This window comes from Macaca fascicularis, chromosome 11 (assembly GCF_037993035.2).
Source record: "Macaca fascicularis isolate 582-1 chromosome 11, T2T-MFA8v1.1".
NCBI classification, from domain to species: Eukaryota; Metazoa; Chordata; class Mammalia; order Primates; family Cercopithecidae; genus Macaca; species Macaca fascicularis.
The window spans coordinates 5,641,290-5,657,677 of record NC_088385.1 but is presented as its reverse complement, the minus strand read 5'-3'; the positions used below and the strand labels follow the sequence as shown (position 1 = coordinate 5,657,677).

The following is a 16,388-nucleotide window of genomic DNA, read 5'->3' as shown; positions in this document are numbered from 1 at the left end:
GCCTCTAGGGAGAACGAGAGTAGCAGCAGCCACAGGCTCTTTTCCTGGCTCACCCAGCCACCCCTGCCCGGCCAGTCCCCAGGCTTAGCTACAGACATGTTTACACTGATCCACTGCCTGCCATCGCCAGAGGTTCCCATGGCCCTCCAGGTTCCCTGAGCCCACTGCAGCGGCTACTGGAGGCAAGTGTGGCTCCTGCCCACCCCGTCCCTTTCCTCACTCATAAGCCCTGCTGTCCACTGACCCTGTGGCAGCTGTACCTCCAGCCACATCCATCCCATAATGTCCTTCATCCCCCAAACTGTCTTTGCAGTTGCTACTCCTGTGGTCCCAAGCTAGTGCTTTCCTGTCCCCTTAGTCCACCTCCACTGTTCCCTACGCCACGCTGGGGACCTCAGGAGCGACGGTTCTAGGCCAGGAAGGCAAACAAGGCCAGGCAGGTAGCCAGTCCCCAGGACAGCAGTCTGCCCAGGACCAGAGTGCCAGCCCTCTCTTTTGGGTGTGACCTAGTGTCTGGCTCCAGCTGGGCAAGAGGAGCCCATATGAAACTGGCAGAGCCCCAGGTTTTAAAAGCACAACAGAGGATTTGTGCCTACAGCATCTGCACCACAGGATCCATGGCACCTACCCCGTATCTGGGACCAAACTCTAGGGAAAGAGTTCCAGTAGACAGGGAAGGGACCCCGTGATAAAGGTTGGGGTTGGGGGCTCCAGAAAGAAAGGGGTTCCACAGGTTATGATGCTAAAATTGGAGCTACTCTTGGATTCCTTTTGTTGTCACTGTTACTGCAATCTGCATTCTTAGATTTTCCCCTTTCCCCAGGGATCAGAGGAATCTGGGAGGTACATGTTGCTCCACTCCATCTTGGGTGAACTCCATCTTTAACAGAACTCTCCTGTCCTGGAGAGAAGCTCTTGACGATTAGAAAGTCACTGGACTAATTGTTGGAGATTGTCACTGTGGTGGCTGTGACCCAGTGAGGGCCCACTAGACACTGCGCTTGGGCTGCTGTCCACCCAGCCCCGCCTCTCACAGGCAAGCACCGCACATACACACACAGGCATGAGAGGGTCCCAAAGGCTGTGGGGAAACTAATTGTTTCAAAAGCATTTTGAAACGCTTGGTGTATTAAGAAATGTTTTCCATTTTTTATTAAAATACCTGAGAGCACCACATTTTTATTAAAGAATACCTGAAAGATTGGTGTTTGATTGTTTAATGGAGAACCCAGAGCAGTAAATTGAAGGAGATCACCTGTTAGGTTTCAGCGATGTTAGGGCAGGATTTTCAACGGATTCCCAACAGATAGTATCTTTGGGGCTCAGGAGTAAAAAAATCAAAACTCTCAGGCATTCTCCAAATCCTAAGTTATTCTTTAAGTATTTCTAAAATTAATAATACTTTTTACTCATTGTTTTGGATATCTAAAAGTTATTTCATAAATAAGAAATATTAAGTTCAATAACATTTATAAAAACGATGGTCTGTGGCAAATATTCAAATTCTGGGACATTCCAGCAAACATTATTGTATATATTCAGATGATGTAACATTCAGGCACCCTAGTAAGTGAGCAGCTCTAGATAGAATCACAGGTTGAAACTGACAGTTTAAGACCATATTTTGCTTCCAAAACTTGATATTTCTTAAAACACCCTTCATAAGATTTGTATGAATATTTGCATAGAATGTACCATGCTTAAAAAATACTAATATGTATTTTATTTGCAACAATTACTCAACATTACAGGCAGACAAATCACAAACACACATTTATAACAGGGCTATTGCTACATATAAGGATGTTAAACTGATTAGATCATGACTGTTTTTTTTTTTTCCTTTGCACTCCTGTCCTGGTGTTCGAAAACATCAACCTTAATCTTGGGCTGTGTCTGTGTTTTCTGCTCTTGCGTGTTCCATTGGACGTCGATGGTTTCATCAGACCAGCAACAGCTCTATGTCACTTGCAAAACTTGAATTCTCATAGGAGAATTATAAAGTTCTTTTCTGTTTTCCCCACTTTTCAATTGATTTTGCTTTGAATTTGGGATTTGGAAAAACCTGAATTTCTTGAGCAATGCTAAGAAGGGATTCCCATATGGAAAACCTGGTCAAGATCTGCTGCAGACCCATCAAGTAGGCCCACAAGCAGGCTCTCTGGAAAGCAGAGTAGACAGCTTGATGAGGGGGGAATAGCTGAGACTCAGGGGCTCCAGGACAAAGTCCATGTGGCAACAGCAAAGCTCAAGCCCATTTTCATCAATTTAGTCTCAGTTAGAAAGTGCCCTGGAAGCAGAACCACCAGCCTCACTCAGCAGTTAATGAAGAACCTTCAAAGAGTGAAAGAAGGTTGACAACTTACTTTGAAAGGACAAGTCCTGACTTAGCCTTTATGATTTGTAAGATAGAGAAGGAAAATATTAACATTAGGGAATGTTGACATGCCTGGTTTCATTAGTTAAAGTTAGAACTATACCTACTTCTTATTTCGTTATATAAAGTTGAGCTTCTTCCTAGGTTTTTTTTTTTTGCTACGGAAGCCAAACATCTTTCTGGTGATATTGACAGATTTGGTTTTTATAGTTCCAAGGAGATGGTAGATTTGGAATCTTGAGACATATTTGCTCCTTGAAACCACATTTGTTAAAATGTGGGAGAAAATTGTGTTTGCTAAAATTATAACTTAAAGTCATGAGCAGTTGATTTTACCCTTTAATCCTAGTGATAATTAACTCGACCTGACATTACAGACCTCACTCTATTTCATTTAATCTCTATAAAAGGACTTCATAAATTTCTTTAAATTTAGAAAATTAGCTAAAAGCACATTTCCTATTGTTAAAATGTATTATGAGTAAAATGAGGGAACTCTGTAAGAGATTAACTTTAAAATCCTAGAATGTCAATGCGTTATGGCATGGCTCACAGCTCTGTACCCTTTAGGTCGTACACAGATGAGGAAGTTGCTCCCCCTGAAGACAGACTTGCGATGCTCAAGCCTCATGTAGGTGATGCTTAGGGCCTGGAGAAGAGGATCAACCAGGCACATGACGGCAGTGACCCCTGAGTCTCCAGGCCGTGCTCCCTCTGGAAAGGCGCCAGAATCCTAGAGAAGTAGAGGCTGCAGTAAAGAGTGGGACAGATCCAAGCTGCATTCCTAGGATTTCTGTTTGAAGTTTGGTGTTGTAGGGAGAAAAACCAGCAAAGCTGCCCTGTAATTTTAGTTTTGAATAGGTGGAATGACAAGAGGAACAAGCCTGTTACTTTAGGGCCAACAGGAGAGGAGCATTTTGTAACAGTAAACTGTGGTTCTTTAAGGCTGCTATAGCATGGCTGATTCCCATAAGGGGATAAACTGGGCCTGGCCATCTGGAAAGTGAGAAGTAACGCGGGATGGGGAGAAAATGGCCATTTGCAAGATGCCCCAGGGATTTCCACTTTCTCAGTCAAAGAAAGGGAATGAATGATGGGTCCACGGTTCCAGATATCCAACTCCTGGCATCAAACACAGACTTCTCCGTTGGAGTTTTGGTGACCTTTCACACTCCAGGGTCATCGACGAGTTTACTTGTCATATTTACTGTTGTTTACAAGGTAATACTGACTTACAGTAGAGCTCCAATGTTCCCAAAAATCAGAGAGAGGGGTCAATAAATAATTAACTTGGTTTCCAAGGGAACAGTTTCCTGAGTGGACTGAAGACAGTCACTGAGACAACCTTCACATGTCCTGGCCAATGAAGGCTAGACGTAGACAGTGACCAGATAAGCAAAATTCCACGTAGATCTTAGGACAAGGAATGCATAGGTGGTTTTAGGGCCAAGGAAGCAAATCAATACGTTCTTTGTCATAACTAACAGGCTACCCTGGAGAACGGAGCTGCTGGGGCAAGCTCAGGACCCCTGGGAAACTGGGGAGCCTAAGCAGCTTTCTGCATCCTCACTGTAAGTGTGAGAGAATCACAGATTTCCCTCAAAGAATAAAGTACACCAAACTTGAATTAAGCTGCTATTGCTTATCATTGCAGTTAAAAGGGAAGAGGTTTTTAGTGTCTATCTAGCTAGGCGTTCTTTGAGTTTATTTTTTGTTTTTATTTTTAAACAATTCCAGATGTACAGAAAAGTTGCAAACATGGTACAAAGAATTCTTGTAAACAAACCCTTTATTGTTCATCCAGATTCACTTTTCCACACTTGCTTGATCATTCCTACTTCTGCCTATCTCTCTCTCTCTCTCTCTCTCTCTCTCTCTCTCTCTCCATCCATCCACTGCTCCATTGAATCTGTCTACTGCTCTATCCATCCATCCACCCATCCATCATCTATCTGTATAAAATCTCAGAGATAATGTCCCTTCCCCTCAACTCCATCCAGTGATCATTTTGTAAAATAAAGAGCATTCTCTTATACAGCCAGAGTACAATGATCAAAATCAGAATACAATGCTATGATCTAATCAACAAACCTTATTCAACTTCCACCTATTGTCTACTGCTGTCCTTTACAATCAAAGGGGGGAAAAGCCCTCAGGTGCAGGATCTAATCCAGGATCACACATTACATTTAGTTATCTCGTTAGTCTCCTTGAATCTGGAACACTTCCTCAGTCTCTCTTTGTCTTCCATGAGTTGACATTTTTGAAGCATACAGACCATTTCTTTTGAAGAACGTCCCTCAATTTGCGTTTGATTGATGTTTCCTCAAGATTATAGGTTCAGGTTCTGTCTTTTGGCAGGAAAACCATAGAAGTGATATTGTGTTCTTCTTGCATTATATCAGGAGGCCCATGACATCTGTTTGTCTGACAACTGGTGATGTTAACGCCAATCACTCTGTTAAAATTACCGTTATTTATTTTAATACTCAAATTGTCCCATATCTGGCCAGTGGAAGCCCCCTTCAACCTGACCATTGTGGTTTGTGACATGTCCCCATAACTTTTTGAGCAGTTTATAACTTTCTAAAATAGAAAGATATCCCAGCCTCAGTCCTAAAATTAGCTATTTCTCCAAAGGCTTGTAATTCCTTTTACTAGAAAATATTGAGAAACAAGATCTGCATGGTGCATGCTAGATGCGGGCAATGTGTGTGTGCACGAGTGTGTATATGTTCATTTACAATATGGAAATACAGTTAGGTTCAGTTAATTTTGTTTATACTCCATTTTGGGTTTCTATCTTTATTGATTTTATATATTTATATTTTAAGCATTTGAAATATAATGTGGATCTAGAAGTCAAAACTATAGAAAATATATAGTTAGATAAATGTCACTCTCCCCACATCCCTTCTATCCCGTTCCTATTCCCAGTTTTTTCTGCCCTATTTCCAGCCACCACCACCCACTGTAACCAATCTCATTATTTTCTTATTTATTCTTCTTATGTTTTACTTTGCAGAAGTGAACAGATACAGGTATATTTTTCCCTTATTTCTTACCTAAAAAGTACATAGTATAGATACAGTTTTTCTTTTTCCACTTAACAAAAGATACCGGAAATCACCCCGTATCGGTTCAGACAAGGAGTCTTTGTTCTTTATCATAGCTGCATAGTACTCCATTACATGGAGGTATTCAATTATTCTCTGATGTTCAGCCACATCGTTTTTTGTTTTCTTTTTTTCAACATTTCTCAGTTACAATGAATACTGCAAAGAGTTACTTTGTGCATAAGTATTTTCTTATTTTTGGAGGTAAATCTCTAGAGGTGGAATTATTGGCACAAATTGAAAACGTACACACAGTATCTTTAGATATTGCTAAATATCCCCAGTTTGCATTATGTATAAGATTGCCTGTTTCCCACAGCCCTTCCAAAAGAATGTGCTGTCCTACTTTTTAATTTTTACCAATTTAAGTGAAAAGTATCTCAATACTGTTTTAATTTGCATTTCTCTAACTATGAATGAGGTTAAACATCTTTACACATGTTTAAGGACATTGTGTCTTTTATCCAACTTTCTATTGGGTACATGCTTTTTCAAAACTTTGCTGTGAACTGCGTTTTCCTTTCAATTTGCCAGGCAGAAGCTAGAAGTTATACATTTGCTTAACATTCATCTTGTCCCTTGATTTTTTCATAATAAAATTGTGTCTGCAGTAGTTTTACTTCTTGATATGGCAGTGTTCTTAGTGAAATTTTAATCAAGCTGCCTATAACCTGTACACTTTTAAATGTTCATTTTTATAAGTTTTTTTTTTTTTTTTTTCTGTCGCCCAGGCTGGAGTGCAGTGGTGCAATCTCAGCTCACTGCAAGCTCCGCCTCCCTGGTTCACGCCATTCTCCTGCCTCAGCCTCCCGAGTAGCTGGGGCTACAAGCACCCAACACCACGCCTCGCTACTTTTTTGTATTTTTAGTAGAGACGGGGTTTCACCGTGTTAGCCAGGATGATCTCGATCTCCTGACCTCCTGATCCGCCCGTCTCGGCCTCCCAAAGTGCTGGGATTACAGGCATGAGCCACTGCGCCCGGCCCATTTTTATAAGTTTTAATTGATTAAATTCTGTACCAAATTATCACCGTCTTGCATGCCTCATGCCTTAAGAAAACCTAATGATTCCCCAGCTCATTTCCAGGCAGCCCTGACATGGGACTAAGAGAAAAAAGTGGCCCTCTGACGAAGGGGTTCCGGGAGCACATGCTTGAAGGGTAATCCCACAACACAACACACACGCAGGGCCATCCTACCTCCTCTCCCACCATGGCGCCTGGTCCCACCAGCCTCCAAGACCTTGCCAAAAATTGGCAGGCTGAGATGTATCTTCCCAACTCACCAACCAGCAGAAAACATTTATCCAGTAGACAGCCATAGAATCCCTGGTTTTAAGATTTGCCTGCAGTCTCTTCTTTGTCCCCAAAAAGCAGCGTCCCTCTGATTTAAGCCTCATCTTCTCCACAATTTGCAAGAGTAGGAGGAGGGAATCGGTAATTCAGTCATTAAATGTTATGACCTACTAAGAGAAAGGCTCCGATGGCCCTGGATTTTCTTACCCTTTTCAACACACTGTCCCCCGGACAGCGGTGATGAGTTCAGGTGCCTTCTCTCCTCCCTTCAGCCTCCAGAATCTCTTTGGTGTGGGAGAGATTAATAATCCAAATAAAACTGCCATGGGAGGAGGAATGGAGGAATTTTTAAAAGTCACTTGTCTACTTTCTGCATCTCTCAGGTCAGCCCAGGCAGGAGGGAGAATTAGTGCCACCGGGAGAGCTGTCACACTGCTGGCCTGAGAAGGGCCCAGCCTCTCACGTGGAATGGCCCCCGGCAGCCTGGGAGTCCCCAGGCAGATGCACTGGGGAGGAGGTGTGGGGCAGATGGCGACAGTAGCTGTCGGGAAGGAAGGCTAAACATCGTGGGCCGAAGTCAAAGATAAACTTCCATCCTCCTCCTTCTCTCCCCACATAACAGCCAAAAGATGCTGGTTATTTCAAGGAGTTTCTAAGAATGGCATTTGATATATATCACGACCTTCCCAGGGAAGCTGGGGATGAGGCATCAGAGTTTCCTCTCCGCTCTGCAACAGAGACACCCCAGCACATGCACGGGCCCCACCTGAAGTCGCCATAAACACACATACACATGCTTTCCTTCTCATTGAGAAAGGAGCTGGCAGTATTGGGAGTAGAAGTCGTTCCACTTGCAAGAATGGATGACCCAGATCCAGCGTCGTCTGGCGATCACTGGCTGTTGGTCTGACCCCAGTCTCCGACGGTGTGCTGGATTTCCCACGCTTGCGTGGTACAGGTCTGGAGCACAAGCACGTGTTTACCCAAAAGATCCTTCTTCATCTCCAGACACCGCTTGGTATCCCTGTTTCTGACGGCTCCTCCCTGGAGGGGAAGAGAGACAGAGCCAAGGTGCTGAAATGCCTCAGTAATTCATCATCTCATCTGGCCCTGCTCTCCCTGCTGCGCTCAGCCACATTCTTGAAGGACCTCTCAGTCCTCCACAAGTCATCCAGGGGAGAAAAGGAAGCAGGATGTAGGATGAGACCACCCAGTGCTTCCTCTACCAGCCCCATGGCAAAGTGACCAACCAGGCGGCGTTGCTCTGGCTTCCTGTGATGCCCTCAGCCTCTTCTGAGATGGAAGCGTTGGGTCAGTACTGACTACCACGGAATGAAGGCATCTGTGAGAATGGCGGGCCTTCTCAGCTTGGCCCTCCTTTCCACGTCCTCACCCCTGACCCCATGAGACCCATCAGGGTCACCTTCACCTTGTGCTTCTCTCCCTCTTCAGGGAAACTGTGTCGTGGGCCTGGAGCAGGAGCTACATTCAGGAACCTCAGCCTCTGAGGCAGCCTCCTGCCTCTCCTGTTGCGGGGGCTTCGCCAAGGTTTATGACTGGGAACGTGATAGGCATCAGTGCTACAATGGTAGGGTTGAATCCTTGCTCTACCATATACGAACCGTGTGGGCTTGGGGAAATTACCTGCTCTCTCCAAGTCTCAATGTCAATCTCATCTATAAAATGGGTTCAGAGTTAATACTAAGGTTAAAATTAGGGTTCATATTGATGGACCATCTTGGGCCTGACACATGAAACATGCAACAAATCTTAGTTCATCTCTGCCACTCCCCATTCTCAAAGGAGAAGAGAAAGGAAGGGCCATCCTTCTCTTTGATCCTGTGTGATTCCCACAACCTCCCTGAGCTTCTTCCCCCTCATCTTCATATCTCAGCAACTGACAATCCTGCCATCTGTCCAAACTACTGTTTGTACTCTCCTGGTCCTGCCCTCTGCTCCCGGCCCTCTCTCTCCCACATCCCTCTCTACCCCTTTGCAGGACTCACATGATCTATATCAGTGCCTGGGTCAGGCTGTTTCCTCTTCATGCCCTGCACTCTGGTATCATCCTTAGGGTGCATAACATTCATTCTGATGGCTGGTGAGAAACCCTGACCTCACTGTCCCCCTTCAGACAAACTGCCACCAAGTTCTTGAACACCAAGCGGGACTGACTGCAGCTCTAACATCTCCAGATTTCTGCTTCCTCTCTCACAATCACCTCCCTGCTTCTCATCTCTTGCCATCAGAAACTGCCTCCAACGGCCCTTGCTCCCCCAAATTTGCCTGTCCCTGGATTCCCCGAAGCCCCAGCCACCCCTTTCCTCCTCTGGGCAGCCATCCAACATTGCCATTCAGGGCAACTCTTCAGATTCTGGAACTTCTCCTCCACCACCGCCACCGCTCCTCTCTCTTTGCTTCCAGACCACAGAGCCCTTGTGGACAGGGTCTGCCAACTGAGCAGGCCTGGCTCATAAACCTGCCCACATGGCCCCAGAGCTGGGCTTGCTCCCCAGGGTTCCTCTTCCAGGCCTCTTCAGCATGCTCTGTCTGTCAGCCCCCACCTGGCACTTATTTTAACTAAATGTCAAGAACACCACACTTCCATTCAATCCTCCCGTCCCCTGCAAGCCCTCAGCGATCCTGAGGACATGGCCTCACAGATGATCTCAAAGGAGCGGCCCCACGCCCACCTCACCAGCCAGCAGCCCTCTCCGCTCCCTGAGCCCCAGCCATCCTCGATGCTAGAGAAACACTCTTCCTAACATCCGTCTTTTATTTCTCCCTCTTTGCAGATTCCTTTTCTACTGCCTTTAAACAAGTCCAAATGTCACAATATTTGAAGGACAAAATAAACCCAGACCTCAACTCTACTAACCCTTTCAACAAACATTCAGGTTTTCTCTCCCTTTCAGAATCAAATTCCCAAGCAACGAGGCAATAGCACACATTCGTTAAGATTCCGTGTTTGAACGCTGGGCATTTACTACACTGTGTAGCCCTCAGCAAATAATTGGACTCCTCAGTGCCCTGGTTAGTTCATGGGTGAGATGGAGTTAGTGATCATACTTCTCTTAAGAAACCTATGTTTCATAAGAACTAAATGAGACAATGTTTAACCTCACACAGGGGCATGTATGTGCTCAGTAGGTCTTGGTTATTCTAATTTAGTGTGACCTTTTAGACAAAGTCAGTGGTCTATTTTCTATTTCCACTCGACTTCCACGTGACATGAGCTTTGACAGTGTTCCACACATCCTCTAGTTGCTTTCAAATTGTGTTCATCTGGATCTTACACATTTTTGTTTTGGGTTGGTTTGTTTGTTTTGTTTTTGCTTTTTTTTTTTTTTTTTTCTTTTGAGACACAGTCTCGCTCTGTTTCCCAGGACAGAGTGCAGTGGCATGATCTCAGCTCATTGCAACCTCCGCCTCCCAGGTTCACCTAATTCTCTTGCCTCAGCCTCCTGAGTAGCTGGGATTATAGCCGCCCGCCACCACGCCCAGCTAATTTTTGTATTTTTAGTAAAGATGGAGTTTCACCATGTTGGCCAGGCTGGTCTTGAACTTCTGGCCTCAAGTGATCTGTCCGCCTTGGCCTCCCAAAGTGCTGGGATTATAGGCATGAGCCACCGCGCCTGGCCGTTTTGGTCTTTGTTTTGGGGTGCTGCCTGTCAGAGTTTTTAAAGGATTTTTGTTTTTGTTTCTTTTTCACTTTTACAAAAGTAAGAGATGCTTCTTTTTTAACTTGAAAATATACTTTAAAAATATATAAAATACTTTAAAATAAATGGCCAGGGCTCTGGGCACATGGGCTACTGGCAGGTGAGGCGGGCATGGAGCAACTTTGAGATCATCCGTGAGGTCATGTCCTCAGGATCGCTGGCAGCTGTCAGGGAAGCGGATGATTGACTAGAAGTGCATTTATTAAAAATATGTTTTAAAATATTTTATATATAAAGTATATAAAAGCACTCATAACAAGATAACATTGTATATGTGGTCTTTACATCTTGCTTCTTTATATAAATTTAACATTCTACATACATCTTTTCCAATTTTATTAACTTTTTGGAATAGATTTCTTCAGAATATCATTTGAATGGTTATATAATATTCAGTTCAAAGCATTCCCTACTGTTGGACATTTAATTTTTCCTTGTGTTTCACTGTGATAAGTATTAAGATATTTTCTACAGTAATCCTGGCCTACGTTCTATACTATTTTTTGAGTAAAGATATTGTCCTAAAAAAGAATCAGTGCCTTAAAAAGAGTTATAGTTAGTTTGGGTTCTGAGGAGCGTCTGGTTTTCCTACACGTGGGCAAGTTGCTTCTGGAGCTGTGCCAGTCTCCACGCTCACCAGCGGTGTGTGGGAGCACTCCTTCCCCACTTCGTCTTTCCCCACACTTCCCACCCCTCACCATGAGCGCTCTCCTCCTCCTCACTACTCCTCACTACTCCTCACAGAGACCCTCTTTGTATTGTGAGCTGTTGCTTCACCCTGAAGATGGATGACCTTCCCCAAACGCCCCCTTACTTCAGTGGCATCACTATCTCAATGCAGTGCTCCTCAAGTTAAAGTCCATGTGTCTGACTAGGCCTTCTCTTCTTCAACTGGCTCCCCGCCCCATCACTGGATCTCTTGTGTCACAGGGGTCATAGCCTCCTCTGGTACACCCAAAACACAGAATCATGAAATCAAAGAAAACAAAGGGATGATCTAGTCTCATCTCCCTCTCAATTTTGGAAAATTTCTTTGGTAACTTTTTAGTAAATTAATTTGTATGCTGTGTCTACAAAGAAAAGTGAGAACCAGAAGAGCCCAACATTCAATCAAGTATCATTTTTCATATCCAAAAGAACTGTAGACCTAAGAGGTAAGATGGATGGAAAAGGATTAGATGGAGTGAATCCACTCAAGACTAACTTAATATTAGGTAACACACCAGAAATTACATGATCACCTCCCTTTTCAGCTTTTGTAGTTTTGACATAGTGGCCATAGAAATGGACCCAGCCTGTATGTTAGAATGGTTGGCAGAATTTCCCTGGATGTCCTGCCTTCCAGATCTCACAGCCAACCCAAACCTCTTTTCTGACAGTAGCCTCAGTCAGCTGAGAAGGCGATCATCCAAACTTTTCTTGGCAAGGCGACCTTCAAAATGTTTGGAATGCATAATTATTTATTTAGTAACAGTAGGCTGTTATCATGAAAAGAAAAAACAGAAAAAAGGATATGGAAAAATGAGAATAAAATTTTATCTAAAAATATTATTTCTTTAGAATACATTGTATCTTTAATTCATAGGAGATTTAGGATAAAGTGTAGCTATTAAGGGAATCAAATACATAGCACTTGCCAAAGATTCTGTGTATATTTACTATTTTTAAGTACTTGTATCTAAGAAAATGGGCATCTCACAGATTAATCTTGTGATAGCAATTTTAAAATGTGTATTTGAGTAATTAAATTGGTGACTTGATGGTGAAATTTTACTGACTTTATAAACACTTCTGAAACATTTAAGAGAACTTAAGAATTGAAAAATTTAAAGTCAGGTCAATGAAGTTCTTAAGAAAGGAAATTTAACGTATTAAATTTGTAAATACAGCTCATAATGTTTAATGGAATTTAATTTATTAAATTTTAAAAAAATCTTCTTTAAAGGGGATTGTCAAAACTTGTTAGCCTTACGGATAAAATAATAAGATTTGTAACCTGAACTTAAAAGCTTAAAGAAAAACCATGATTCTTCGAATACTCCTTTGCACCAAGTACCATGCTAAATGCTTTACACACACTATCTCATTAAATGTTTTAATTTATAACTTGAACACAGTGAATATTAATTTTTTAAAACCAAGTAAACTTGTAGTAGTTTTCTTCACACGAACAAAAAAGATATGACTGAGGACATCAAAAACTCATATTTAGTACCCTACGCTTGCCAGATGCTCAGACATGCTGTGCTTGGTGACTGCCATTGATGGAGAACTCACCACCGTGCTCAGCAGCCTATTCTTCTGTAGGAAACCTGAAGCTGTGAGGCCTTTAGTAAGTCCTGCCCTTGCTCCTACATTAAGTCAAAATCTGCCTCCTTAATCTTTACCTATTGGTCTCAGTTCTGCCCTCCTGCGACATTAAACAAATCTACTCCCTCTTCCTCACAAAGACAGCGCCGCCTTTTCTCTATCCATAAGCCTAACAAGCCTTTCAAGCTCATATCTCCTGGCCTGCCAATCTTCCATTTGCTCTGCAACCATTTGTCGAGTGCCTGCCATGTTCTAGGGGTTGTGCCAGACGCTAGAGAAAAAACAGCAAACCCCAGGCCCTGCCCTCCAGCTCACAGCCAAATGAAAAGAAGCAAGTGAGCAGACAATTGCAAGAGACGGTGAGACTAGGGCTACAAAAGTGCCCCTGAGAGCACCAAGAGGAACCACTCAACTGACTCCTCTGGGCTCACGGAAGGCTTCCAAGGAGGTGACGTGTAAGGCCAGGGGAACACTTTGTAGTTGGTCTGGAGACGAAGTGGGAGGAGAGGGAATAATACCTGCAGAAAGGCTTAAGATAAGAGGGAACCTGGATTTTCATTGAATTACATGTAGTTCCATAGAATTGGAGCGTAAAGTGAGACGCCAGAGACTGAGAAGACATTACCCTCCTCCTCCTAATCGATATTGTCTAGTTCAGGGAAGCTTAATCTAGGACGCAAAAAACCTCTGAAACTGTAAGCAAATCTTGCACATTGGTTCATATGTATGTTTTCCTGGAGAGAGAGAGTCCATAGCTATCAGCGAATTCTCAAAGGCGTCATAAACTTTGAAAAGTTAGAAACTGTTGAACTAGACTGTCCGCGTGGCACCTGAACCAAGCATAGTACCGCATTCAGAGACACAGTCACAGACAGAGCAGTAGCTCCCTCCAGGAGGCACTGCCCCTTCCTAACGAATTGGCCCAAGAGTGCAGAAGCTTTTGGAGCAACCCCATCCATTGTACATTCCCCATAGACTGTTGTCAGCCAAGACCCTCGAGTCATCGTCACGTGAATTCTGCCAGATTCCCTCCACCCTGTCCTTGGTCATTTGATGTTGAAGTTAAAGGCAGGGCTTCTACATTAGCCCCCGTCAGATTTCAGCCTAGTGTTCCACACCCTCTGATAATCATTAATAATACATGGATCACAATGGCTAATGCGTATTGGACACTCTTCTGCTCCAGGCACCACGCTAAATGCTTTGCACACGCTATCTCATTTAATCCTCCCAAAAGTCACATACAGAAGATATTATCATCTCCATCATTTTATAATGAGGAAACTGAGCTTCAGAGAGGGTAAGGAACTTGCTGTACTGAGCTAGGACTTGTGCCCAAACTCTCAACTGTTCAGCTACAACAGACTCCAATATTTCCTCTCCTTAACCAACCCGGCCTTAGTCAAGAGACTCAGTGTTTCACACCCAGTTTGCTGTTTCCAATCTTTTCCCTACACGGGGCCACAAGAAGTAATTCTCGTAAAACAATATCAAATCAAATCTGAACCTTTCATATACCTGTCCTTTAAAAAAACATGTAACTCACCCGGCGCAGGAGCTCACACCTGTAATCCCAGCGCTTTGGGAGGCTGAGGTGGGTGGATCATCAGGTCAGGAATTCAAGACCAGCCTGGCCAACATGATGAAACCCTGTCTCTACCAAAAATACAAAAATTAACTGGGCATGATGGCGCGTGCTTGTAATCCCAGCTACTCGGGAGGCTGAGGCTGGAGAATTGCTTGAACCAGGACCTGGGAGGCGGAGGTTGCAGTGAGCCGAGACTGTGCCACTGCACTCTAGCCTGGGCTACAGAGCCACACTCAGTCTCAAAAGAAAAACAAAAAACAAAACAAAAAACACATAACTCACCAGTTTAAAATCCCAATATATATGCAGTCCATTCCTAGCTGCCTCAGAGCATCGTTCTAAGGTGGGCTTCTCTGCGTTGCCGGGGTCTGCCAGGCAGCGATCTCTAGCACTGGCCTCTGCAATCAGTTGTCCCACATAGAGCTCCCCGGTTAGGTGATAGTAGACATTCTGGAAAAAAAAAAAAAAAGCAGAGGACTCACCATAGGCATCGTCAGCCAGCAGGACGCCCTAGCCGGAGGGAGAGCTGGAAGTCTGATCTCAGACACCCAGTCACACCGGGAGCACTGAACCTTCCTGGACAACATGAAGCCACCTCTGCTTCCTTCTCCTTAGTCTCCCCTTGAATCCAGGGAGAAGGCCAGGCCTAGGAGGGTTCCAACAGAATCAGAGCTTACATGGATGAAGAAGCTTGTCTTTGAAGGAAAAACAAAACTGAACTCCAGAATCTGTCACTGTAGGCCTCAGCTATGCGTTTGTTGTCAGAAAACCTTTTAAATTCCTGATTTGACACTGTCTTGCTCAGTGAGCTTGGAGAAGTAGGTTATTAATGTGTCTCCATTTTTTCATCTAAGTGGAAATGATATCTATTGTGCATGCCTCAAAAGGCAGCTATGAGGGCAGCATGCGAAGTTTCAGAGGACAGACGTGAATATTGTCTCTTAAAAAAAAGTTCCGGCTCGACGCAGTGGCTCACACCTGTAATCCCAGCACTTTGGCAGGCAGAGGCGGGCGGATCACGAGGTCAGGAGATCGAGACCATCCTGGCTAACCCGGTGAAACCCCGTCTCTACTAAAAATACAAAAAACTAGCCGGGCGCGGTGGCGGGCGCCTGTAGTCCCAGCTACTCGGGAGGCTGAGGCAGGAGAATGGCGTAAACCCGGGAGGCAGAGCATGCAGTGAGCCGAGATCGCGCCACTGCTCTCCAGCCTGGGCGACAGCACAAGACTCTGTCTCAAAAAAAAAAAAAAAAAAAAGTCCCCTGGCCGCACCTTCCACATGGTGCCAGGGCTCTTCATCCATCCCTTGGAGGAGCATCTGCTCAGCCTCTATCCTCTCTAGCTCTGTTTCCTTCCCTATAGGAGAAGCACAGGTGGCTTCACCTGCCCACTCTCCCAGGCTTTCAAGGAGCCCTGAGAAGATGGCAGGAGCTGTGGGAGGAGGGGAAAAGGAAGGGACCAGAGGTGATTGTCAATGCAGATATCACCATGGAGAATGAATGAACGTGACAGAGCATAGCCTTTCTACCTATCCTCCCTGTAACTGAGATGGAACTACGTTGCCATGGCAGGTCTGGGTTTCACCCTTACCCAGGATCTCCGCTCCTGCCTCCCCATCACCTATCACGGAGTCTAGACCCAGGAACGGTTACCAGGGGCTGAGCCACGACAGACTTGCCCAAGCAGGTCCAGGAAGACTGTGGAAGATACCTGTGAACTGAATCCATGGCAGTAATGCATGATGGGGGTGTTGCCTGGAACGGGCCCCTGATCCAAGCAGACATTTTCATCCAACAGGTTTTTCATCTGAAGGGACAAAACACACGGCAACGCTGTTAGAAAGAGGCAGAGAATGAGGCCCCATCCCTCCCAGGGCCTACATTTTCCCCAACACACCGAGGGCACCAGGAACCAGCAGCCGCAAGGAGCAGAGGGCTGGGATCCCGGCAGGCATTTTCTAAGCACTGGGAAACAGACCGA

The 16,388-nt window shown here is 44.6% G+C and overlaps 1 protein-coding gene across 1 annotated transcript in view; it reads right to left on the bottom strand.

Moving 5' to 3' along the window:
* Positions 1–4,006: 4,006 nt before the first annotated feature.
* Positions 4,007–16,388, bottom strand: part of GALNT8 (polypeptide N-acetylgalactosaminyltransferase 8) — a 65,028-nt gene continuing 52,646 nt past the window's right edge. Inside the window, exons 9-11 of the mRNA XM_045364568.2 lie at positions 16,119–16,214; positions 14,691–14,858; positions 4,007–7,832 (exon numbers count right to left, since the gene is read on the bottom strand). Coding sequence (XP_045220503.2) covers positions 7,680–7,832; positions 14,691–14,858; positions 16,119–16,214 — 417 coding nt within the window. The 3' untranslated portion in view covers positions 4,007–7,679. The remainder of the gene's footprint in view (positions 7,833–14,690; positions 14,859–16,118; positions 16,215–16,388) is intronic.